General features: G+C 44.0%; 1 protein-coding gene across 1 annotated transcript in view; it reads left to right on the top strand.

Annotated features, from left to right (window-relative positions):
• Window positions 1–27,140, top strand: part of LOC110168285 (MAM domain-containing glycosylphosphatidylinositol anchor protein 2) — a 488,675-nt gene extending 461,535 nt beyond the window's left edge. The window contains 3 exon segments of the mRNA XM_055149295.1: window positions 12,399–12,529; window positions 21,277–21,373; window positions 27,052–27,140. Coding sequence (XP_055005270.1) covers window positions 12,399–12,529; window positions 21,277–21,373; window positions 27,052–27,140 — 317 coding nt within the window.
• The last annotated feature ends 616 nt before the right edge of the window (window positions 27,141–27,756 follow it).

Raw genomic sequence — 27,756 nt, 5'->3', positions numbered from 1 at the left:
CTCTCCTACCATCCCATCGCTCCATCTGTCTCTCCCTCTCTAGCTCTGTCTCACCCTTTCTCTCTCTCTCTACTCCCTCTCTCAGTCTATAGACCCCAGGCCCTCTCTGCCCAGCCCCTCTATCATTCTCTCACTATCTTCTCTCTCTTCCTCTATAGACCCCTGTCCTTTTCCTCATTCCCTCTCTCTCTCCCCCTTCCTTTCTTCTCTCCTGTCCCATTTCTTTCAAACCGCCCCATCTCTCTCTCTCTCTCTCTCTCTGTCTCTCAATCTCTTGCTCTCGCTCTCTCTCTCCCTCCCTCTTTCAAGTTGGCCCCCATCTTTCTCTTTCTCCCTCTCTTTCTCTCTTTCAAGCCACCCCCCCATCTCTCTCTCGCTCTTGCTCTCTTTCTTCCTCCGTCTTTTAAGCCGGCCCCCATCTCTCTCTTTTTTTTTGTCTCTCTCTCTCTCTCTTTCAAGTTGGTTCCCATCTCTCTCTTTCTCTTTTTCTCCCTCTCTCTCTTTCAAGCCGGCCCCCATCTCTCTCTTTCTCCCTCTCTCTCTCTTTCTAGCTGGTTTCCATCTCTCTCTTTCTTTCTCTCTCTCTCTTTCATGTCAGTTCCCATCTCTCTTTCTTTCTCCCTCTCTCTTTCAAGTCGGTTCTCATCTCTCTCTTTCTTTCTCCCTCTCTCTTTCAAGTCGGTTCTCATCTCTCGCTTTCTCTCTCTCTCGCTGTCTTTCAAGTCGGCTCTCATCACCCTCTCTTTCTCCCTCTCTTTCAAGCCGGTTCCCATCTCTCTCGCAATCTCACCCTCTTTTCTCTCCCCTTCCTCTTCCCCCTTTCATTTCTCTCCATCTTTCTCTCTCTCTTTATCTCTCATTTCTGTACTCACTCATTCTGCTGCTCCCCCATTCCAATTCTCTCTTCTTCCTTCCAGTGTCTATTGCTTTCTTTCTTTCTCTTTCTCCTTTAATCTCCTCTTCTTCGTCTCTCTCCTCTCTCGTCCTCTCATCTCTTCCAAAAAGTGACAGAGCGATGCCACGTTCGCCCCGGTTGGCTCACATCCACAGCGGCGCAGTCCAGGTGGAGGGTTGGACGCGACATCTGCTCACATCTGGAGAGGCCTCCGCAAACACGAGGCCTCTGGGAGTTCGGGGGAGGGAGGGGTGACGGAGGAGGGGGGGGTGCTCTCTGGGGAGACGAGAGCGCCCTCTGAGGTTGAGTAGGCCATGACATTTCCAATTTGTTCCCATTGATCGCGGTCCCGGCTGCTCCCGCCTGCCCTCTGCGTCTGAGCGGACGATGTGCCCGGACTGTTGTGATGATGAATGGGCTAAATGTCAGGCGTTTGAGACGGCGCTCAGATCCTCCACAACACCCTCCGTTTAGTATTCTGCCTCTCGGGCCAAGACACAAGACCCCTGGACCTGCTGCCGACAGTTCACGAGACAACGCCAAGAACGCAGCATTTGTACAGACGTGTGAAATGTCCACCAGCAAAAACAACGTAAAAGAAAATTGGTGTAGTCCCTCATTTGTGCAGCAGTGGTCCAAGGTGGAAAGCATTTCAAAGACCCCTGGACCTGCTGCTGAGAACTCACAAAACAACGCCAAGAACGCAACATTTGTGGACAGACGTGTGAAATGTCACATCAGCTTTCTTTTACCTAGATTTTTTTCTGGTGGTCAGTCCCTCATTCGTCCAGCAGTGGTCCAAGAAAGTATTTCAAAGACCCCTGGACCTGCTGCGAAGAGCTCAGGAGACAAAGCCAAGAATGCAACATTTGTGAACTGACGTGTGAAATGTTCACCAGGAAAACAATGTAAAAGAAAGTTGGTGTAGTCCCTCATCTGTGCAGCAGGGGTCCAAGATAGAAAATGTTTCAAAGATCTCTGGACCTGCTGCTGAGTTCACAAGACAATGCCACAAACACAACATTTGTGGACAGACGTCTGAAATGTCCGCCAGAAAAAAACAGCGTAAGAGAAAACTGATGTAGTCCCTCATTCTTCCAGCAGTGGTCCAAGGTAGAATCGTTTCAAAGACCTCTGGACCTGCTGTGAAGAGCTCAGGAGACAAAGCCAATAATGCAACATTTGCACTGACACATGAACTGTTCACCAGGAAAAAGAAAGTTGGTGTAGTCTGTCATTCATCCAGCAGTTGTCCAAGGAAGAAAGAGTTTCAAAAACCACTGGACCTGCTGCTGCCAGTTCACGAGACAACGCCACAAACTCAAGATTTGTGGACGTGTGAAATGTCCACCAGAAAAAAAACTACGTTAAAAAAAAACTGATGTAGTCATTCATCCAGCAGTGGTCCAAGGTAGAAAACATTTCAAAGCAGTCATTTGGACACTTTTTTAACTTCAAAAACAGTGTCCAAATGATCTCAAACCTTTTCTACAATCTAAAAAAGTAAACAAAAGAGCTATGGAACAACTTGATAAGCTGCTTGATCACACTAACACATAATAATAATAATGCATTTGATTTATATAGTGCTAGTTTGGACTCTCAAAGGCACTTAACAAGTCTTGCTATATATCTTCAGAGATTTCAAATTCAAAAGTGTATTGTTAGTTCTTCATTCGAAACATCTGAAGAATCGAATGTGTCCTCCTCACTCCCAAGCGTATAAATAAATAATAATAAATACAAAAGTCCAAGTGTTCTTCTTTTTGATTTATTTGTAGATTTTTTAAGGTTTTGGACACTACTGGTATAGAAATGTGTCAGATTATTAGATTGTATTATGGAGGCAAGAACCAGGGTCATTCTCATCCCATGCTAAACCTGAACCCAAATGTATTTTTGTAAATGTGCTGTCTCTAATAATCATCTAATAAAAATAAAAAAATCGATATATATAGATCTTAAACCTAGAAGAGAGCGGTGTATCCTAGTACTGCATGTAGCTCGGCCTAGTTGTGTTCAAGTCCACCGTGGGAGTCCGTGTCACATTAGTTTGAGTCAGCAGCAGCTCTGTTCTCACTCTGACCTTCTAAACTCCAACAGCATCATTTTGTGAGCGAGGAGGCACCAGGCACTCACTCTTCATCGCTCTTCCTCCTCCTCTTCTCTTCCTCTTCTTCCTCCTCTTCTTCCTCATACATAATTCAACACTTCCACAAGACATTGTTCACTGTGGGACACTGCACTGCAAAAAAAGTGACGGCACATAGATAAAATCAGACTTATATTTTTCTGAACTTGATGTGGATAGTTTTGACTAGTAATTTAGATATTTTTATTGCATTTATTTAGTTTCAGATGACATCACAACATTATACTCCTGTAACTATGGACATCCTTAAGTTTAATGTCATCTGTCGAACATTCTAATGCAATAACATGTCCACCGAAACAAACACGTGAAGGATCCTACTCCAGAAAAGTTACACGGCGCATCTTTAAGTCATTGACAGACTAGGACGTTCATACAAATGCACTCTCTTTCCCCTCCTTCCTCTTGTAGTTTCATATAAAAAAAGGTTTGAGTTTTTTGGAGCTGCTCCACCGCTCTGCCGGCTCTGAGCTTCCATTATCTTTGCCTGTCTCACTATTGTATTTAAATCTCACTGTATTCCGATGTGCTGTCATGGGATCTCTGCATCACAAGATCACGTGGGCCAGTTAAACCAATCATTGTTGTGCTCTCGGTGATGTCACATGGTCAAGAATCAGTCTGAGTTAGGTGCTGTTGGAAACCAAGTGAGAGTCGAGCTGCAATAGCCTAGTTAGGATGGCGCCACCTAGTGCCTCCGCTCAATTTCATTTCTCTCTAGCGACTAGGTCAGGAACTGGAATACACCAGACGGTTCGAGGATTGAGGATTCAAAGCCGGAACAAAGAGAATGTTTGGTGAATTTCATCAAGGGAAAAGATGTTATTGTCCTTCTTCCTACAGGATTTGGGAAAAGTTTAATATACCAGTTAGCCCCTTTAGCGGCGCATTACATATGTCACGACCAAATAGCAGCTTTTGGAGTGAACAAATTCCAATGCTGCAAGGTCAGACGGTTTCCACATAGTGAAACCGGTTGATGAATCAGGCTAGCAGGATCCTTGTATCGTGTCCCAACCTGTGAAAGGGCATGTATCCAAGGCGTAGTCCCTCTGGATATACGGTCAGACTCAGACATGGGTTTCGATGAACTGTGTGTGGGCTGAGTCAAGGTTTTTATGTTGCTGATTGTACTCATTATTGCTAGACTCTGGATATATTCTGTGTGATCAGATACTGCACTTATTGTTGCTGAATTCTTGATATATTGCCCCTTAGCTTTGCCAGATATTTTGCACTCAGTTTCCCATTGTTGTGGCTTGATTGAATTGAATTATTGAAACTGTTGTATATTACTGAATGGCCATTCATCTGGACAGAGGTGGGGACTTGCAAGTTGTGACTCGGACCCAAGAACTGACTTGATAAAATGGACTAAGACTTGGGACCTCGACTTGGACTTGAAGGTCAATGTCTTGGGACTTGACTCGGACTTGAGACCTGTGAAGCACTTCTTAATCTGAATTCTTTCTATTCTGACTGTAATGATTTACACTAAGATCTTGTCAAGACATTTAAAAAGGACAATTTAGTTTAAGAGTCATATAAATTGCAGAAATCTAAGCTATATTTGGTACTTTACTTTAAAGACTTGAAATGACTTGAAGCAGATGACTTGAACGTGACTTGGACTTATGGGCCAGTGACTCAAGACTTGACTTGGATTTGCCTGTATTTGACTCGGGACTGGACTCGGACTTGAGGCCAAAGCCTTGAGACTTACTTGAGCCTTGCAAAACAAGGATTTGGCCCCACCTCTGCATCCAGAACTGTCTGTGAGTGTGTACACATGCACGTCAGTATCCCGCTCATTAGCCATATCCTGGTCACTTTATTTATGTTGGTCACTTTATTTATGTTGGTCACTTTATTTGTTGCTATTGTTGTGGTGAAAAGACTGAAAAGTATTTGTCTTAACCGGGTACTGCATTTACATGCCACAGTATCCCGGTTACTGTCAGAAAATACCAGCTACAGTATCCCGGTTATCATAACTGTATATATGCACCATGACGAAACCGCGATACTCCAAATCCCGATCATAACCGGGATACTCATGTGCATGTATACGCACTCTATGTTACATGTTTGTTTGTTGTTTTCTGTTAGAGTCCAGTCTCTTCTTCTGGTCACTCGCTTATATTATTACATAACTACTCCATCACTATTTTATTTCCATGTCCCATCATATTTCTAACATTTCCAGTGACACAGGTGGTACAACATGTTTGAGCTGTTTAATATATGATCATCAGGAAGTGTGCCTTAGCATGCTAGTTGTTGTTAGATTTACCATCATGACAAAACTCTGCTCTGGTCTCTGAGAGTTGTGGAAAGCACTTATGTTACTCTTGAATCATGATGCTGCTCTAATTAGAATGCATAAGTTAGTGAGGAATAGATTGTTTTCACGTTTTTTAAGAATACAAAAATACAAAATGTAGTTGAAATAGTGAGAAAAACTGCCCCCCCTCTGGGAGTATGACATCATTACCATCTGAAACTCGCCAATCTACTTAGTGTCTTACTCTGTTATATAATTAAACTAGACAGAGAAATGTCGCAGCAAAACAAAACAGTGTGACAGTGTGGGCTCAGACACAATCCAAAGAAATGATCTGCCAAGACGTTTCAAATACAGAAAGAAAACTCAAACTAAATTAAAAACTAAAACTTTTTCTGTTCCATGTTCGTTATTTCATTAATGAGTCTTACCCTTAAGACCGACCACTTCTCCTTTCCTCTCTCACTTTAGTCCTTCGTTCTTCTCACTGTTCTACTATCCTCTTTTCTCTCTCTCACTCTCTATCTTCCCTCTCTTCCCCCCTTTCATTTCATTTCTTCTCCTTTTTTCTCTCCCTCCCTCTCTATCTCTCCTTTCTCTTTCCTCTCTTTTTCCTCTCCTCTCATCTTCCCTGTCTCTTCTCCTTCCGTCTTCACTGTCTGTTCTCTTTTCTATCTCTTTCCCCTCTCCATCTTTCTTTTCTCTCTCCTCTCTTTTTCCTCTCCTCTCATCTCCCTCTCTCTCCTCCCTCTCTATTTCTCCTTTCGTTTTACTCTTTGTTTCTTCTCCTTTCATTTCCTTTGCCTCATCTCCCTCCCACCCTTTTCATCTCATTTCCTCGTCTTTTTTTCTCTCTCCTCTCTTTTTCCTCTTCTCTCATCCCCCCATCTCTTCTCCCTCCCGCTTCTCTTTCTCTTCACTCTTTTCACTCCCTCCCTCCCTCTCTCTCACATCACTCCTTTCTCTCTCCTCTCTTTTTCCTCTCTCTCCTCTCCCTCCCTCTCTATCTCTCACCTTTCTCTCTCCTCTTCATTTCCTCTCCTCTTTTCTACTCCCTCACTCTCTATCTCTCCTTTCTCTTTCCTCTCCTCTCCTCTCTCTCCCTCTCCTCTCCCTCCCTTTGTATCTCTCCTCTCATCTCCCCCCTCTCCTCCCTCTTCTCTCTCTTCATTCTTTTCTCTCTCCTTCCCTCTCCATCTCTCCTTTCTCTCTCCTTTCTTTTTCCTCTCATCTCAACTCCCTCCCTCCATCCCTCTGTTTTTTCTCTCCTCTCTTTTCCCTCTCATCTCTCCCCCTCTCTCCTCCCTGTTTCTCCTTTCTCTTTCCTCTTCATTTCTTCTCCTTTCCTTTCCATCTCTCCCTTCCTCTTCTCTCTCTCCCCCCTTCATCTCATTTCCTCGCCTCTTTTTCCACTCTCTCCCTCTCTATCTCTCCTTTCTCTCTCCTCACTTTTTCCTTTCATCTCCCCCTCTCCTTCTTGTCTCTACACTCTTTTCTCTCTCTCCCTCCCTCTCCATCGCTCCATTCTCTCTCCTCCCCTCTCATCTCTCCTTCTCCTCTCCATTCCTTTCTATTTCTCCTTTCCCTCTCCCCTTTTTCCTCTTCTCTCATCTCCCCCCTCTCTCTCCCTTTCCTCTCCCTCCCTCCCCATCTCTCATTTCCTCTCCTCTTTTTCCACTCCCTCCCTCTCTATCATCCCTTTCCCTCTCCTCTTTTTTCCTTTCCTCTCACTCCCTTCTCTCTCTCCCTCTCTCTCTATCTATCTCTCTTTCTCGTTCCTCTTCATCTCCTCTCCTTTCCTTCCCATCTCTCCCTCCCTCTTCTTTCTCTCTCTCCCTCCTCTCTCTTCCTCTCTATCTCTCATTTCTCTCTGTTCTTTTTCTGTCCTCTTTCATCTCCCCCTCTCTCTCCCTCTCCTCACACACTCCCTCCCCTCTCTTTTCCTCTCTATCTCTCCTTTCTCTCTTCTTCTTCTTTTCCTTTCCTCTTTCATCCCTCCCTCTCTCCTTCCCTCTTCTTTCTCTCTCTCTTTTTCTCTCTTTCTCTGCATGTTTGTAGTCGTGCAGTAATGAGACACCTGCTGAGCATCAAAAGCCGTTCCACAATCACAGATAACACAAAATGAAAGCCTTTCCTCTCTCTCTCTCTCTTTTCCACTCTTTCTCTCTGCCTTCATCTCTCCTTCTGCGTCTCTTTTCACCACCCTCTCTCCTCTCTTTCATCTCCTCTCTTCCCTCTTTCTCTCACTCCCCGACTCTCTTTATTGTCTGTCCATGTCTCGTCTCTTCTCTCTGTCACCTCTCCTCTCTTTCTCTCACCTCTCTCTCTCTTCTTCTTTTCTCTCCTCCTCTCTCTCTCTCTCTCTCTTTCTAAATCCTTTGCTCTCAGTGTCATCATCTGCAGTTGGGTGTGGAAGCTCAGAGCCGGTGGAGCGGTGGAGCGTCCTGCCGCTCCGAGCAGCTCCAAAAAACTCAAACCTCTTTTTATATGAAACTACAGGAGGAAGGAGGGGAAAGAGAGTGCATCTGTATGAACGTCCGAGTCTGTCAGTGACTAAAAGATGCGCCGTGTAACCTTTTTGGAGTAGGATCTGGTTCCACAGATGCCGTTCAACTTAAGGATGTCCATAGTTACAGGTCAGATGTTTGAAAAGGTGAATCTGCTCAAATGTTCAGCGTAAAGTCAGTTGGAGCCAGAGTCGGTGGAGACTGACGCGCTCCCGTGTAGACCTGAACAGATTTTGCTGGACGATTAATTAATTGACTAAGATTTCATTGCGATACATGGTAATATTGACATTTTGAGACCATTTTCAACAATGACCATGGAATAAAAATGCAAACACACCCTTTCAAAGATCAATAAACTTTACTTTTTAAAGAACATTTAACACAAAAACAATAGGCCTAAATATAATAGACTTGTTAATAGAAGAATATTCTAATGTTGTCTGTCTTACAGCAAGGACTTGTTAAAAAAATGCACTTGAATAAACCACTGTTGAACCAAACACAACCAAAACAATAAATGAATGGATTATTCAGCCTCTGTAACAAAATTGTCTTAACCCTATAAAGTCTGACACATGAAATAATTGACAGAAAATTTAGATTTTTTGATATTTAACTCATTATTGGACTTTTGAACAAAATGTAAAAAAAAATTATAAATAACGATGACTCTGACCATTTTAGAAAGAAAAAAGTATCAAATGCGACCCTGAGACACATTTTTCTTGGCCCTCAGGCTTCCAGGTTATTATTAGGAAACTACCTTGCATTAATTAAAAATGAACTTTTTACTGCAAGTTTTTTTGAAAATCTACCTTGATAAAACTAATATGTAATATTTAGTGTGTGGTTTTGAGGATCTTGAGCATGAATCAAGACTGATGGATCATTCTAACGTGTTAAACATGTACATATTTCAGTTATTCACTGTATTGAGCTCCAGTCTACGGCCTTGATCAGCCTCTGCTTCATCTGTGTTTAGAGACGTGGCCCTTGATGAAAAGTTTGGACACGATGCCTTAGGCGTTTATGGCAGTTTTATAGAACCCAACCATGTTTATTTTAGAACCAAACTAAATTCTCTTTGATGCATTTAGAACTCCGAAAAACCTTTCTGAATATTTATTTAAATGTCAGGATGAGTTTTATTTTGCCATGTGGTAGTTTATAAAGTTGATTTCCATTGGTATGTTGTGTCTCGTCTCTCTGTGGCTGCTGCTGTGAGCCTCTGCATTTTGGTCTTGAAGTGTTCATATTAACCCTCGACACAGGATCCTGTTTCGCTCGGAGGAAGCCTCTGTCCTGTCTGGTATCGTATCGGAGTCTTGTGGGATTTCAGTGGATTTCGGGCTCCCTCGGGGCGGGGCTAGTTGTGTCGCTCAGGTTTGGGTGAATGTCGGATGTTGGGGTTTGAGCCATTTCTTCTCATCATTTGCACAATCGCTGCATTTAAAACATGTGGCTGTTGAGACGTGTTCCACTCACCAGTGTTGATTCGGCATCGTGACTTGTTTTGTCACACGGTGAGGAACTGTTTTGGTTCTGACGGCGGCGCTTGTGCTGCGGCTTCATGTTCAGCGCACAGACAGCGACGCTTTCTGCACTCAGGCTGCGCGCGCATCCACTGTGCTGATGGACAAATAATCTGTCCAGTCTACTCTGGCACGTTCAGAGAGAAAGGCAAGGCAAGGCAAGTTTATTTGTACAGCACAATTCGTACACAAAGTAATTCAAAGTGCTTTACAGAATAAGAAATACATTAAAATCATAATAAAAACAAATCAAAACATAAATAATCATGAAGATTAAAATTAAAAAAGAGAGACATAAATTTGAGAGAAGAGTGCGGAATGAGAAAGAGAGACAAGAATTTATTGCGTCTGGAAAAGTTATTGAGCTTGTTAAAAGTTACCATGCGATGAATAGATTTATTGATTATCATTACAGGTCTACTCCCACGCTCACGTTCATTTATATAAACAATCTATGGTAAGAATGGTGTTTTGAAAGAATACTCATAATTGTATAAATCCAAGATAAGTTCAGTGCTTGATCGGGATGATTCCAGGCGAGGCAATAACGTCTCCTTGGAGGCGCACAGACCTTCCCCCAGAAAGGTTACACAGTGCACCTTTAAGTGCGCAACACTTTCTCTGTATTCCCTTAAAAGCTGAGGCACTATCATTATTACGTCCCGTCTCAAAATATTGTCAAGTTGTTGGATATAGAGGCTGACAGAGTTTGCCTGCGGTGGAGTGGACTCCAGGGGCAGATTTGTGGAGCGTGAGCCCAAATTGAAAGTTGTGATGGGCTGTTTCAAACCAGCGCTGTCTCTGCCGCCACTCCTCCCCTCTCCTTCCCTCTGTTTTTTCTATCCTCCTCTCCTTCTCTCCTCCACTCTACTCTCCACTCCACTCTTCTATCCTGCCCTCTCCTCTCTATCCTCAAATCCTTCCCTCTCCCCTCCTCTCCGTTTCTCTCCACTTCTCTCCCCCTCCTCCTCTCCTCTTCTTTTTCTCTCCTCTCTCGTTCTCCCCTCCACTCCTCCCCTCTCCTTCCCTTTCCCTTTTCTCTCATCTCTCCTCCACTCCTCCCCTCTTCTCTCCCTCATCTTTTCTCATCTATCCTCCTCTCCTCCCCTCTCCTCTCCTCTCTACTCTTCTCTCCTCCTCTCATCCTCCCCTTTCCACTTCCCTGCTCACCTCTCCCTCCTCTCACTCTCCTCTCCTCCTCTCCCCCCTCTCCTTTTTCTCTCCTCTCTCCTCCCATCTAGTCTCCCTCCTCTTTTCTCCTCTCCCCACCTCGTCCTCTCTCTTACTCTCCTCCCCTCTCTTCTCCACTCCTGTCACTCTCCTCCTCTCTCCTTTTTCTCTCCTCCTCTCCTCTCTTATCCTTCCCTCTCTTTATGCTCTCCTTTCTCCTCCTCTCATCCCCTCTACTCTCCATCCTCCTTTCTCCTCTCCCCTCCTCTCCTCTCTACTCCTCTTTTTCCTCCCCTCTCCTCTTCCCTCCTCACCTCTCCCTTCTCTCGCCCTCCTCTTCTCCTCCTCTCCCCTACTCTCCTTTCCTCTCTACTACTCTCATCCTCACCTCTCCTCTTCTCTCCACTTTTCTCACCCCCCTCTTCTCATGCCCTCTCCTCTCCCTGCCCTCTTCACTCCCCTCTTCTTGTCTCGTCATCTCCTCTCCCTTCCTCTCCTCTCACCCTTTTCCCTCCTCTTTCCTCTCCTCTCCACGCTCCGATGGGTCCTTTGGGTGCACAGAGCAGCGTTTCCGGCACACACCATGACCTCCTGAGTGGGAGACAGAGGGCGCAGTACCGGGACGAGAGTCGGGGGGCGCTTTCTGATTTACACTTACGAAGCAGATGGTTCCTGTCACCAAAACTGTCCGGGGATGTGCGGTGGCAACATGTCCTCTACACTATCTCCTCTTCTTTTTTTTTTTCCTTCTCTTTTCCGTGTGGAGTTTGCATGTTCTCCCTGTGTTTGGGTGAATTAAACCTGCAGGACCTGATTTGACTGAAACAAAAAATGCAACTAGTTCATTTTAAGGCAAGGCAAGGCAAGTTTATTTGTATAGCACAATTTGTACACAAAGTACTTCAAAGTGCTTTACAGAATAAGAAATACATTAAAATCATAATAAAAACAAATCAAAACATAAATATTAAAATAAAAAAAGAGAGACATAAATTGGAGAGAAGAGTGCGGAATGAAAACCTTTCAGTTATTTGCACAGTTAAACAGAAATGTTTTGAGTCTGGATTTAAACAGCGTCACAGAAGAGTCTGTCTCACATGTTCAGACTGTTCCAGGTTTTAGCTGCATGAACCTGAAACTCTGACTCCCCTTGTTTAGTCCTGACTCTGGGCACCAGCAGGAGGTTGGGTCCCTGAGCTCCTCAGAGTGCGAGATGTTCATATGACACTAACATGTCACAGATGGACTTTGGTGCTCGGCCATGGAGACACTTGTACAAACAGAGCTGCTTTAAAATCTCTGAGGCACAGGAGCCAGTGCAGAGACCTGAGCACAGGACTTATGTGCTCGTACTTCCTAGTTCGAGTCAGGACCCGAGCTGCAGCGTTCTGGATGTTCTGCAGCGTCTCACAGCTCGTTTGGAGAGAACAGTGAGCAGAACATTACAGTATCTAACCTACTGGAGACAAACGCATGGATAAGTTTCTCCAAGTCTGATTTAGACAGTAAACCTTTGATTTTTGCTCTGTTTTTTAGATGGTAAAAGGCTGCAGATGTTATTGACAGTTGCACTGCTCCAAAGTGTATATATTTCACAACTTTTCAGAGCAAAGATGTGTGCTCATGCCACTAGCAAGCAAACAGTGCACCACCTGTACCTCCTGGTTCACTTTTTACTAATGTATCTGTACTCGAGCAAGACAAATTTCGCTTTATTGACCAAACAAAAAGTAAAAAGTAAAGCTCCTATAATTTTGGGTTGTTACGTTGTCCTCATCAACCTAATTATCTCTCTCTTTCTTCCCCCTTTCTTTCTCTTTTTCTCTCCTTCCCTTCTTCTTTCTGTCTCTCTCAGGTACACTAAACGCCCTCTTGAAGCAAAAGGGACAGACCACCCCCGACAGCCCTGTATGGTCCCTCAGCGGTAACCAAGGCGACCGCTGGAAACAGGCCAAAGTCAGCATCCATCCCATCTCCTCCTTCCAGGTACGCCCCACGATTCAGCCGCTCTGCTCATATTTACAGTGAGAATACTTCAACCGGGACGATCAAGAAGTGCAGATAAATTAAAATGATTACTTGGTTTGGTGGTGTAGTACTTGTGGTGAATATTTCTCATACTTTCAGTCCAGTGAGAGTTTGTGAAGAAAAGGTCAACACTATTAAACACTGTAAAATCTAATAAGTAGACTTTACTTGAAAAAATCTAGGAAACTAATTTGCTTGAAAAATCTGACTAAAGTGGACTGTGAATCTAAAGCTGAGTGTAAGTGAACTTTAGTTTCATTCAAGGAACTCATGTTGTGAAGCTGTGCCAACCAATCAGTCACTTCCTCAAATCTGAAATATGTAGTAAACTTTATTTTAAGAGTAACTTCATTTTACTTGGTAAAATCATGAAAACCGATTGTCTTGAATTGAGCGAGTAAATGTTACTTCCATACACAAGTTAGAGTAAAAACAGAGTCTTTGAATATTTATTAGTCTTTGAAAAAAAAAATTTGCAAAACTTTTGTTCAGCTTAAGTTCAAAACACATTGTAACGTGTAAAAATAAATAATAAAGCTCAGTCATTCCACGTCAACTCAACCAAAGCCCCCGTACTTAGGTTTCAAAAATGCTGGAAGAAACAAAACAGGTGAACAGGTGTAATGTGGCAGAAACTGAATGAACAGAGGAGGGATATAGATACTGAATGAACAGAGGGAGGATATAGAGACTGGATGAACAGAGGGAGGATATAGAGACTGGATGAACAGAGGGAGGATATAGATACTGAATGAACAGAGGGAGGATATAGAGACTGGATGAACAGAGGGAGGATATAGAGACTGATGAACAGAGGGAGGATATAGAGACTGAATGAACAGAGGGAGGATATAGAGACTGGATGAACAGAGGGAGGATATAGAGACTGGATGAACAGAGGGAGGATATAGAGACTGGATGAACAGAGGGAGGATATAGAGACTGGATGAACAGAGGGAGGATATAGAGGCAGGGATGAGTGGCAGCTGTAGGAAAAACAAGGAGGGAGCAAAAAGAGGAACGGAACAGACGGGGAAATGGAGCTGGACTCTTGGCAATAATATGTTACTGCTGGAGTCATCATCTCATTCAAGTTGACCTTAATCTGTTTGACAAGTAATATGTCCATCCATCCATCCATTTTCTTCCGCTTATCCAAGGTCGGGTCGCGGTCACAGTCTGAGGAGGGCCTCCCAGACTTCCCTCTCCACACACATGTCCTCCAGCTCTTCCAGGGGGATCCCGAGACGTTCCCAGGCCAGCCGAGAGACATAGTCCCTCCAGCATGTCCTGGGTCTTCCCCGGGGCCTCCTCCCGGTGGGACATGCCCAGAACACCTCCCGAGGGAGGCGTCCAGGAGGCATCCGAAACAGATGCCCGAGCCACCTCAACTGGCTCCTCTCAACGTGGAGGAGCAGCGGCTCTACTCCGAGCTCCTCCCGTGTGACTGAGCTCCTCACCCTATCTCTAAGGGAGCGCCCAGCCACCCTGCGGAGGAAACTCATTTCGAGCGCTTGTATCCGCGATCTCGTCCTTTCGGTCACTACCCAGAGCTCATGACCATAGGTGAGAGTAGGAACGTAGATTGACCGGTAAATCGAGAGCTTCGCCTATCGACTCAGCTCCCTCTTCACCACAACGGTCCGATACAGCGACCGCATCACTGCCGAAGCTGCACCGATCCGCCTGTCAATCTCACGCTCCATCCTCCCCTCACTCGTGAACAAGACCCCGAGATACTTGAACTCCTCCACTTGAGGCAAGGACTCTCCACCCACCCGGAGAGGGCAAGCCACCTTTTTCGGGTTGAGAACCATGGCCTCGGATTTGGAGGAGCTGATCTTCATCCCAGCCACTTCACACTCGGCTGCAAACCGCCCCAGTGCACATTGCAGGTCCTGGTTTGATGAAGCCATCAGGACAACATCATCTGCGAAACAGCAGAGATGAAATCCTGTGGTCCCCAAACCGGACCCCCTCCGACCCCTGACTGCGCCTAGAAATTCTGTCCATAAATACAATGAACAGAACCGTGACAAAGGGCAGCCCTGGCGGAGTCCAACATGCACCGGGAACAGGTCTGACTTACTGCCGGCAATGCGAACACAGCTCCTGCTCCGGTCATACAGGGACCGGACAGCCCTTAGCAAAGGCCCCCGGACCCCATACTCCCAGAGCACCCCCCACAGGACACCACGAGGGACACGGTCGAATGCCTTCTCCAGAGTCCACAAAGCACATGTGGACTGGTTGGGTAAACTCCCATGAACCCTCAAGCACCGATGGAGAGTGTAGAGCTGGTCCAGTGTTCCACGGCCAGGACGAAAACCACACTGCTCCTCCTGAATCCGTGGTTCGACTATCGGCCGGATTCTCCTCTCCAGTACCCTGGCATAGACCTTACCGGGAAGGCTGAGGAGTGTGATTCCCCTGTAATTGGAACACACCCTCCGGTCCCCCTTCTTATACAGAGGGACCACCACCCCGGTTTGCCAGTCCAGAGGCACTGTCCCCGACCGCCACGCGATGTTGCAGAGGCGTGTCAGCCAAGACCCACAACATCCAGAGACTTAAGGTACTCAGGACGGATCTCATCCACCCCCGGAGCCTTGCCACCAAGGAGTTTGCCAACCACCTCAGTGACTTCGGCCAGGGTGATGGATAAGTCCGCCTCTGAGTCTCCAGCCTCTGCTTCCTCCTCGGAAGACGTGACGGTGGGATTGAGGAGATGCTCAAAGTATTCCTTCCACCGCCGGACAACGTCCCCAGTCGAGGTCAACAGCTCTCCCCCCGCACTGTAAACAGTGTTGGTGAAGAACTGCTTTCCCCTCCTGAGGCGCCGGACGGTTTGCCAGAATTTCTTTGAGGCCGTCCGATAGTCCTCCTCCATGGCCTCCCCGAACTCCTCCCAGCTTTGAGTTTTTGCCTCTGCGACCGCACGGGCTGCAGCACGCTTGGCCCACCGGTACCTGTCAGCTGCCTCAGGAGTCCCATGAGCCAACAAGGCCCGATAGGACTCCTTCTTCAGCCTGACGGCATCCCTTACTTCCGGTGTCCACCACCGGGTTCGGGGATTGCCGCCGCGACAGGCACCACAGACCTTACGCCCACAGCTACGAGCGGCCGCATTGACAATGGAGGCTGAGAACATAGCCCACTCGGACTCCATGTCTCCAGCCTCCCCCGGAATCTGGGAGAAATCCTCCCGGAGGTGTGAGTTGAAGATCCCCCTGACAGAGGGCTCTGCCAGACGTTCCCAACAGACCCTCACAATACACTTGGGCCTGCCAGATCCCTCCGGCTTCCTCCTCTGCCAGCGGATCCAACTCACAACCAGGTGGTGATCGGTTGACAGCTCAGCCCCTCTTCACCCGAGTGTCCAAGACACGCGGCCGGAGGTCAGATGACACGACGACAAAGTCGATCATCGACCTCCGACCTAGGGTGTCCTGGTGCCACGTGCACTTATGGACACCCTTGTGCTCGAACATGGTGTTTGTTATGGACAAACTGTGACTAGCACAGAAGTCCAATAACAAAACACCGCTCGGGTTCAGATCGGGGAGGCCGTTCCTCCCGATCACCCCTCTCCAGGTGTCACTGGCGTTGCCCACGTGGGTGTTGAAGTCCCCCAGTAGAACAACGGAGTCCCCAGTCGGTGCACTGTCCAGTACCCCTCCCAGGGACTCCAAGAAGGCCGGGTACTCAGCACTGCTGTTCGGCCCGTAGGCTGACACCACAGTGAGAGACCTGTCCCCAACCCGAAGGCGCAGGGACACGACCCTCTCGTTCACCGGGGTAAACTCCAACACGTGGCGGCTGAGCTGTGGGGCTATAAGCAAGCCCACACCAGCTCGCCGCCGCTCCCCGTGGGCAATGCCAGAGAAATGGAGGGTCCAACCCCCTTCAAGGAGTTGGGTACCAGAGCCCAAGCTGTGCGTAGAAGTGAGCCCGACTATATCTAGCCGGTATCTCTCAACCTCCCGCACAAGCTCTGGCTCCTTCCCCCCCAGCGAGGTGACATTCCATGTCGCCACAGCCAGATGCTGTGTGTGCGGACCAGGCCGTCGGGACACCCATTCCCGACCGCCGCCCAGTCCTCTATGCACCCGACCCCTATGAACCCCTCTGCGGGTGGTGAGCCCACAGGAGGGTGGACCCACGTTGTCCTTTCGGGCTGAGCCCGGCCGGGCCCCGTGGGCAAAGTCCCGGCCACCAGGTGCTCGCATTCGAGCCCCAACCCCAGGCCTGGCTCCAGGGTGGGCCCCGGCTGCGCCATACCGGGCGACGTCACGGTCCTCGATATTAAACTGTTCATGTGGGTTTTATGAACTGCTCTTAGTCTGCCCCGTCACCTAGGACCTGTTTGCCATGGGAGACCCTACCAGGGGCATGAAGCCCCGGGCAACATAGCTCCTAGGATCATTCGGGTACGCAAACTCCCCCACCACGGTAAGGTGGCAGTTCAGGGGGGAGACAAGTATTATGTGTGTGTGTTGTTTTTTTTTTCCCCGCTCTGAAAGTAACTGTCACATATCCGTAGCTGTAAAGTAAACGAGCTGAAGGCAAGTGAATCTTAGTGTTAGATTTCACAGTGAAATTTCAAACTCGATTTCAGCACTATGGAATAGACACAGTACTCAACATGGAGTCCAATACCACAATGATAATAAAAAACACTGTTTCTTCAGACAATAGAATTTGATTCTCAACATTAAATAATATATTATTATTAATATGTGCTCTTCTACTTGTTCTGATACAGCTCAAGATCACTCTAAAGCTATTCAGGAAAGGTTCACTTCTGTCTTGTGACTTTTTTACTCTTGATACTTAAATCTACACAACAAAAACTGGAGGGTTAAAATTTAACCTTTTTGAAAGTTAAATGGGGGTTCAAGTTTGTATTACTTGCCAGAGTTGATGTGTTGAAGTTAATTCAACTTCCCCTAGTGTTAATTTGGCACCTCCCACCCACAGCTTCTAACTCCCACGAGTCAAGACCAGTTTGAACCAGTTTTGTGCATCATTTCACCTTAAATCAACCAAAATAAAGTGTAAAAATAAAACACCTCTGTGTGTTTTTTAGCTAAATCAGAATAACCCTAAAAAGTGTTATCCGTTTATTCTCAAAACATTAATATAACTCTTGATTTCGGGGTTTGTTACTTAATTAACATTTCCAAAAATGTTAAATTAACTCTAGAACAGATTGGACTCATATAAATCCTGAGAAAATGTGAAAATTGATTCTGTGAGAGTCAATTTTAACACTCCACTTTTTGCTGTGTAGTTTTGATACTAGTTTTATTCTCATTTAGCATCTGATCTTTGATATTTTTGACGAGTCCAGTGAATATTCTGCTCGTACTGAAAAAAACACAGTGGTTTAGTGGTACTTAAAGGTTCACCGTGTAAATTTTTGACTCAAATTTGTTTTTTTGTTTTTGTTTTTCTCGAAAAAAGCATATGTGGCTTTTAATTCTCAATGGATACACGCAGGCCACATCACCAGGCCAAGTTACTGGTCCGATCTGTGGAGAAGAGGGCCTGTTTGCAATAATAATGCATGTCTTTGTGGTACTTTTGAGACATAAAAACCTTAGGAATTCAATAAATACAAGATATACTGTATTTGTTTCCTGCCATATGGTGGAACATGCCAGACAACACAAGCAGCTGGCAGACCCTCCACCAGAAAAGTTACACAGTGCACCTTTAGACGTTTCACGGCGTAACATATGCCCTAACGCAGAGTCCAGGATGCACGGCTCACTATAAAACCTCCCCCGCGCAGATATACCAACAGGAAGCTAATGGCAAATATGGCATAGCACGATCCTCCATCATTTTTACAGCCTCGGTCTTTGCAAAGTAATTAGACTTTCCGCCGCGGAGTCCATAGGCGGCGAGTGTCTCCGGTCCTGTGACATTAAAAGAGAAATAAAGTGCTGCCACCTGCTGCTTTTAAAACACACAATTAAGCTAAACGACTGTGTATTTACTTTTATTTGTCTCCCAGCAGCACCGCCACCATTATGAATACAGAATGAGACCACATTTTTATGCTCTATATGTAACGTAGCACTTTTGAGCCATAAGAAGTAGTTGTATTGAGTAAACAAGTTGTAATTTATTTCACATTTAATACAGCGCAGGAATAGAGTTAGATTTGGGAGTTGATTCTGAGTATTTCTGATTATCTTACACGTATTTACAAATGATTGGAAGTTGCAGACTGAGGCAAAATCACAATGAAACATGTCGAATAACTATGTATTTAAAGTAAGTTGAAGGGAGTTTAAGCTATGTTTATTTTCCAAATACAAACGCCACAACACAAACGCAAATGCCGCAACACATTAAAAAGCCACAACGGAAGTGACCGTGGGACTATTTTCCGACGGATCGAACAAGCGGCAAGTGAAGAACAAACAAAAGAAACAAACAATGATAAAACAATAAATTACTTTAACTTATGTTTCCAACTTCTCCGTTCCTTTACTTTTCACGTTGTAGTTCTTCTTAATGTACATGCATTCTAACTGTGAGTGGGCTTGCCCTTCCACAGACCTGAACTTGACCAATATGTGGCAAAGTAAAAAGCAGATGGTGTATGAAAAAAGTTGCATAGATTTACTACATCTGCCTTTATGCTGTTGCGTACACTTTACTACACAACAGATGTGAGTGTGTGTGCCAGAAAATCATCCAAATTATACGAGGACATTATATTTTCTCTGATCTTCCTTCTGTTCATGTGTATAGGCAGTATGTGTATGGGCAGTATGTGTACGGACAGTATGTGTACGGACAGTATGTGTATAGGCAGTATGTGTATGGGCAGTATGTGTACGGACAGTATGTGTACGTATGTGTAGGCAGTATGTGTACGGACAGTATGTGTACGGCAGTATGTGTACGGACAGTATGTGTGTGTATGGGGCAGTATGTGTACGGACAGTATGTGTACAGTATGCAGTATGTGTATGTGTACGGACAGTATGTGTATGGACAGTATGTGTATGGACAGTATGTGTATGGCAGTATGTGTATGGCAGTATGTGTTATGGACAGTATGTGTATGGGCAGTATGTGTACGGACAGTATGTGTATGGGTATGTGTATGGGCAGTATGTGTACGGCAGTATGTGTATGGGCAGTATGCAGTATGTGTACGGACAGTATGTGTATGGCAGTATGTGTACGGACAGTATGTGTACGGGCAGTATGTGTACGGCAGTATGTGTATGGGCAGTATGTGTACGGACAGTATGTGTACGGACAGTATGTGTACGGACAGTATGTGTATAGGCAGTATGTGTACGGACAGTATGTGTATGGGCAGTATGTGTACGGGCAGTATGTGTACGGGCAGTATGTGTACGGACAGTATGTGTATGGACAGTATGTGTATGGGCAGTATGTGTATGGGCAGTATGTGTATGGCAGTATGTGTATGGACAGTATGTGTATGGACAGTATGTGTATAGGCAGTATGTGTATGGACAGTATGTGTATGGACAGTATGTATATGTATAGTATGTGTATGGACAGTATGTGTATGGACAGTATGTATATGTATAGTATGTGTATGGACAGTATGTGTATGGACAGTATGTGTATGGACAGTATGTGTATGGACAGTATGTATATGTATAGTATGTGTATGGACAGTATGTGTATGGACAGTATGTATATGTATAGTATGTGTATGGACAGTATGTGTATGGACAGTATGTATATGTATATGTATGCAGTATGTGACAGTATGTGTATGGACAGTATGTGTATGGACAGTATGTGTATGGCAGTATGTGTATGTATGTATGTATGGACAGTATGTGTATGGCAGTATGCAGTATGTGTATGGACAGTATGTGTACAGTATGTGTATGGCAGTATGTGTATGGCAGTATGTGTATGGACAGTATGTGTATGTGTATGGCAGCAGTATGTGTATAGGCAGTATGTGTATGGCAGTATGTGTATGGACAGTATGTGTATGGCAGTATGTGTATGGACAGTATGTGTATGGGCAGTATGTGTATGGACAGTATGTGTATAGGCAGTATGTGTATGGACAGTATGTGTATAGGCAGTATGTGTATGGACAGTATGTGTATGGGCAGTATGTGTATGTATAGTATGTGTATGGACAGTATGTGTATGGACAGTATGTGTATGGGCAGTATGTGTATGGGCAGTATGTGTATAGGCAGTATGTGTATGGACAGTATGTATATGTATAGTATGTGTATGGACAGTATGTGTATGGACAGTATGTGCATGTATAGTATGTGTATGGCAGTATGTGTATGGACAGTATGTGTATGGTATGTGTATGTAATGTGTATGTATGTGTATGGGTATGTGTATGGACAGTATGTGTATGTATGTATGTATGTATGTGTATGTAGTATGTGTATGTATGTATGACAGTATGTGTATAGGCAGTATGTGTATGTATTATGTGTATGGACAGTATGTGTATGGGCAGTATGTGTATGGACAGTATGTGTATAGTGTATGTATGGTATGTGCAGTATGTGTATGGACAGTATGTGTATGTATAGTATGTGTATGAACAGTATGTGTATATATAGTATGTATGTATAGTATGTGTATGTATGTGTGTATGTGTATGTATGTATAGTATGTGTATGTATACTTGTGTACTATATGTTGTATTTGTCTGTGTTCAGGTGGTGATAGAGGGAGTCCGGGGTCCGGGGATCGAGGGGGACATCGCCATAGACGATGTCACACTGGAGGAGGGAGAGTGTCGAGACCCACCGCCCAGTAAGTACTACTACTACTACTACTACTACTACTACTACTACTACTACTACTACTACTACTACTACTACTACTACTACTACTACTACTACTACTACTTCTACTACTACTAGTGCTACTTCTACAACTATGACTACTGGTTCTAGTTTCCCACCAGTACTATGCAAGTGCAGTGTCTTGCCTAAGGACACAATGGAAGTATGAAGTAGTTCAGATGGCATTGACAGCATGGTTACTGCTACTTGCTCCCACCACTACTATTACTTCTACTGCTGCTAGTACCATAGCTTTTACTACTACTACTACTACTACTACTACTACTACCACCACCACAGCTTTTACTACTACTACTACTACTACTACTACTACTACTTTTACTACTACTACTACTACTACTACAGCTTTTACTACTACTACTACTACTACTACAGCTTTTACTACTACTACTACTACAGCTTTTACTACTACTACTACTACAGCTTTTAATACTACTACTACTACAGCTTTTACTACTACTACAGCTTTTACTACTACTACTACTACAGCTTTTACTACTGGTACTGCTTTTACTACTACTGTTGCATTTACTACTACTACTACTACTTTTACTACTACTACTACTACTACTACTACTACTACTACCACCACCACCACCACCACCTTTACTGCTACTACAACAACAACTATTACTACTACTACTACTACAGCTTTTACTTCCACAGCTTTTACTACTACTACTACTACTACTACTACTACTACTACTACTACTACTACTACTACTACTGCTACCACTATTACCACTACTACCACTACTACCACTGCTACTACAACTATTGTTTCTGCTGACTTCTAGACCACTAGACTAGAGCAAGTTGCAATTTTTAAACTTTTGTTTTGTTGTCAAAACCCCATGAAGGCACAAAATTACTGCAACTTTTGTGAATTCACTAATTGCAGTTCATCCAGCCCTATAGGATTGTTTTGCTTGTGTCTCAGTTGTAGAACAGTGCACAAATTATACTTTTGTTTACTAAGATATAGGCCCAGTAAAATATAACCTAACAGTATTTCATCCTTCAACTGTTCAAATACAACTCTGCTATAGTTAATACCAGCGAGCGTGTCCAGCGGGCTCCTAAAGCGAGGGATAAAGCTCCGATCCACATTAAGGACAGTCATCTCAGACAGTGAAAAGCACATACTGTCTGCTGGGAGGAAAGAAGACGTCACCATAGCAACAGGCCCGTGGTCACATGACTGAGAGGAGCGGAGAGCAGGGATGGAGAGGGTAAAACAGGACACGTAATTACAACGGCCCACTCCACTACAAGTTGAGTGCAAATTAAAAGGCGCTATATTTATTTTTGAGCTGACAAACAAAATCGTAAATTTGTCCCAGTTTTTGGTTCATGTCAGATAATTATGCAGATATTAGTCGTACGGAGGGTCTGAACATTTACAGTTGTGCTTGTCCCCTGATCCAAAGGTTGGTGGTTCAAATCCAACTCCAGGCAGAAACATAGTTGGGAGAGTGCACTGATCCACTGACCCAGGTTGTTGGTTCAGTCCCAGCTGCCAAATGTGAATACTGCCTTTGTGTCCTTGGGCAAGACACTCCCACCAAGAAACTGCATGTCATCCAGGCTCTTACACTTTAAGTAATTACAATCACAACTGAACCTCGGTTGCTCGTGCCTTAACCTGCAAATAGAAAAGAAGACACACACACACACACACAATCTGATAGAAGAAGATAAAACCAAAACTAAGAAATGTCAAAACAACTATTTTCTTCTTTATTTGTCTTCAAAACCAAAATGAAAAAAATGGGTAACGATTTGTTTTTTCAGTTTTCGATTTTGTGCTTAAACGGATAATGGAAAAAACAGATAATGTTTCCCGTTTCCGTGACTTAAACTGAGATGCCGGACTGACCCAGGACTAAACCAGGACTAAACCAAGACCAGACCGAGACTGAGATCGGGACAGAGACCGGGACTGAGACCAGGACCAGACCAGGACCAGACCAGGACTAGACCAGGACCAGACCAGGACCAGACCAGGACCAGACCGAGACCAAGAAGGGGACAGAGACCAGACAGGGACTGAGACCAGGACCAGACCGGGACCAGACCATGACTAGTTTAGTCCTGGTTCAGTCCTGGTTCAGTCTGGCATCGCAGTTTAAGTCACATAAAGTTTTTGAGGTTTTGGAGACAAATAATGAAGAGAATAGTTGTTTTTTCGTTTTCTTATTTTTGGTTTTATATTGAAAAACGAATGAACGAATGATAAACGAATTACAAACGTACACACATACAGGTTTTTCTCATTCTCTGTTTATGGACAGACATGTGAAAACTTGGCTGCAGGTTCTGGAGTTTAGGTTCTGACTATTCACATCAGAGAGAGGAATTTTAGGTTTTAACCAACTGGATTTGAGCTTTGAAACTGAGATGTGAGACTCATTCTGCTTTCTGATTGGATCATCTTAAAAACCAAAACACCATAATTCTTACATAAACATCTTGGCCATCGTGTCCAATGTTTTTGTAGCTGTGAATAATTCAGCATTCTTATTGTTACCAGTAAAAGTTATATTTGATTTGAACACGTCTATGTCATATCTGAGGGACACCGTTAGGAATTGAATATCTTACATCCAGTTCTTTTAACATAACGTGCCCATTGCTGTTTCTCTCGCTGACATTGGACTATATTTCCATAACTCCCACTCTATAATGTCTCTTCAAATGTACTTTTGAAATGACATTGCTTCATTGTATTATCATGTCAGATATTGGATTTGACCTTATTGAAATATAAGTCCTCCACACACTAAAGCTGCTCTTAAAGGGGAGGTCTACAGGCCCAGGACAGACCAATGAATTATGCAGCTCAATCTCACATGATGAATCTTACATGACTCTGAGATGTACGGACAAAATGACCAATGTCTCGCCGGAGTCTGAGCCCACCACAGCCAAGGTGGAGGTGACTTTGAGGATTATATGTACTATACAGATACTTGTACATGTACTACTACTTTGAATACTGCTTCTACTACTGTGAAAACTGCTACTACTATTACCACAGCCAAGGTGGAGGTGACTTTGGTGCCTATATATACTATAGAGATACTTGTACATGTACTACTACTTTGAATACTACTACTACTTTGAATAGCACTACTACTGTGAATACTGCTACTGCTATTACCATTGACTTTAGGGCTTAAATGTACAATAGAGTTGTGTATGGACATGTATTACCTACTACTAACACTGCTAACACTACTGCTACTACTACTATTACTGTGAATATTCTTACTACTATTACTACAGCCAAGGTGGATATTACTCTGGGGCTTATATGCGCCATAGAGATATCTGGATACTATTACTACTACAACTATGGTTGTGAATACTGCTATTACTACTAAAAGTCATTACTATTTGGACCTTATAACCACTATATTTTGACTACTACTACTACTACTACTACTACTACTACTACTACTACTACTACTACTACTACTACTACTACTACTACTACTACTACTACTACTACTACTACTACTACTACTACTACTACTACTACTACTACTACTACTACTACTACTACTACTACTACTACTACTACTACTACTACTACTACTACTATTACTACCACTACTACTACTACTACTACTACTACTACTACTACTACTACTACTACTACCACTACTACTACTACTACTACTACCACTACTACTACTACTACTACTACTACTACTACTACTACTACTACTACTACTACTACTACTACTACTACTACTACTACTACTACTACTACTTTGAATACCACTACTACTATTACTACCAATTATTTACAAATGATTTGCCACTACTTAGTTTTATTTGTAGTAGTACTAGTACGTATACAGATATTCTATTAATTCTCTTCTATTAAAATTACTTGTCACATTTGTACATTTGTTGTAACAGTTCAATGAATGTTTGTTGTTTTATAATATAGCAGCATTCATAGACAGCAGTATAAGGGAAAACTTGGTAAAGAAAAGCATTAACACTGAAGTGTAAAGGCAGACATGTTTGTACTGTACTCTGAGAGTCTGAGAGCTGTTGATGTAAAGAGCAGTTGACCTTGTTTCTGTAACGACAGAAACAACAACAACAGAAGAGTCATAACTGAACAGTACAGACATGGTCCTGTTCAGTTTAGAGTTTAGAGCATATCTTGTACGTTCTAACACAAACCCATTACATTTATTTGGAGAAAAGTCCTGTCCTGGCTGACCTAGAGACAGTAGTATCAGAGCATTCACCTACCACCCTGATAGGCTGTGGTTTCTAGCAGTGAACAGTGCTTTCTGTTGTGTCCCCCATTTAATAAACTTATATTTTAAAAAGAGGGTTCTCCTCAAATAGAAAGAGATTTGAACACTCCCTTTCTATTTGGCGTTTGCATGTTCTCCCTGTGTCTGGGTGGGTTTCCTCCAGTCACTCAGGTTTATCACATCAACCCAAAACTTGTAGCCTGATGCATCAGCTGGTTTCACTTCGTAGAAACAGTCTGACCTCGCAGCATTAGAATTCGTTCGCTCGATGGTAGGCGGGTACTTTTTTTATTTAACCAATCACTGCTATTTGGTCATGATGTATGTAATGCACCACTAATGGGGCTAACTGGTATATTAAACTTTTCCCAAATCCCATAGGAAGAAGGACAATAATGTCTTTTCCCTTGATAAAATTCACCAAACATTCTCTTTGTTCCAGCTTTGAATCCTCAATCTCAGGAATCGTGGGCAACACAGAATATACGGCTCTTCTCTGATTGGCTGGTGCCACTTCCGGGGTTTTTGCGAACCATCTAGTACATTTTAATTCCTGACCTAGTCGCTGGAGAGAAATGCAGTTGAGCGGAGGCACTCAAAACTACAAAACATGGACAATATATGGAAACCTCCAGCTAAAGTAGTCCTGACCAAGACTAGCTTAAGATCTAGAGGCGCCCACTTCTTCTGGTTGGCCACTGACACTGAAGGTTGGGTCAATGCAGGGGAAAAACTTAAATTCAGGGACAACGGTGTATACCATAAAGTTCAACTAAACACTAAACTTTGCATGAGGTGTTTTAATAGTCTTTTTGAGAGCTTTTCTAAAGTGAAGACAAATTATTCTTTATTAAACATTTACTAAGCATGAATCATTATTAATTAAGTCTTTGTTCATTATTAATTAAGTCTTTAGTCATGCTTTATTAAGGCTAAATAAGATGTAGTCATTTTCAACTGTACCTAGTAATTTTTGGCAATTTTAGTGCAAACAAAAAGTGAGTCCTGCCTCTCCAGTGGCCTCTGTGATTTCAAGTAGTTGGTGACATCACACAGAACTGCCCTGAGCACAAACATCTGACTGTAGTTTGAAGTGTGGACACCTGTTAGACCAATCACACTGTTCCTCGTATGTCCAGACCACTCCCCCCCTCTCACTCTCCCTTTTTAGTCCCGCCCAATTCAGCAGCTCTATTTAAAATGTGATTATGGGCGGAGTTTAGGTGTTTAGTCCAACTTTAATGAGACAAGACCAGAGGCAGATTAATTCAATGAGTGTAGCACTTTAAGAGACTTGTCAAACTCAGTGTCATCTTTATTGCTGTATCTTTTTCTCCCACAGATCTAAGCTCCATGGCCCCGCCCCCTTCCTCCCATATATGGCTGCTGTGCGTCGCCGCGGTGATGACCCTACTCCAAGGCCAGAGGTGACCCGACTTCCCGTAAAGCTCCACGGAGGCAAAAACTCCGCCCACCGTCTGCGAGACCGGCATCGAATTCACCAAAGAACCACGCATCCAGAAAGCTACTCTGCCCCCTCCTGGACGGCAGCGGAACCACGACACAGCGAAGGACGGGAAATACACTCTGAAGTAATAAAAAAAAAAAAAAAACATGCTAATTTTTATAAGTGACCTCTTTTACAGAAAAAATAACAGTCGGACTCGGAGAAGTTTACGAGCACAAAGTGAAAGACCGCGGATGGAAAGTTTGTAAAGCACAACTATTTTACGACGCTTAAGGGGCAAAAGGACGCTACAGCTGCTGCCTTTTCGGAGATACATCCCGCAAACATGGAGCATATTTGTGCATTTTTCTGTTCGATTTGCCAATACGCCAACCATTCTTCTATTTTTTACCAGTCGGTGCTATTCGAACGACAAAAGGTGGACTACGGCTACATCTTGCTTGCATCTCCTTACTCTTTCTGTATCTTTAACACTGTGTCACGAGTATAAGTGGCCCTGGACGGTTCGAAGACTGGATTACGCAAAGAGTCTCGGGTGAGAAGCGAACAGATAAGTCAAGAAATTGGGAAAAAACGCGT

The sequence above is a fragment of the Boleophthalmus pectinirostris genome, unplaced genomic scaffold (assembly GCF_026225935.1).
Source record: "Boleophthalmus pectinirostris isolate CB_2022bp ecotype Guang Dong unplaced genomic scaffold, ASM2622593v1 HiC_scaffold_13, whole genome shotgun sequence".
In the NCBI taxonomy this organism is placed as follows: domain Eukaryota; kingdom Metazoa; phylum Chordata; class Actinopteri; order Gobiiformes; family Gobiidae; genus Boleophthalmus; species Boleophthalmus pectinirostris.
Note: the sequence above shows the minus strand (reverse complement) of the source record. Positions and strands in the feature narration are given on the sequence as shown.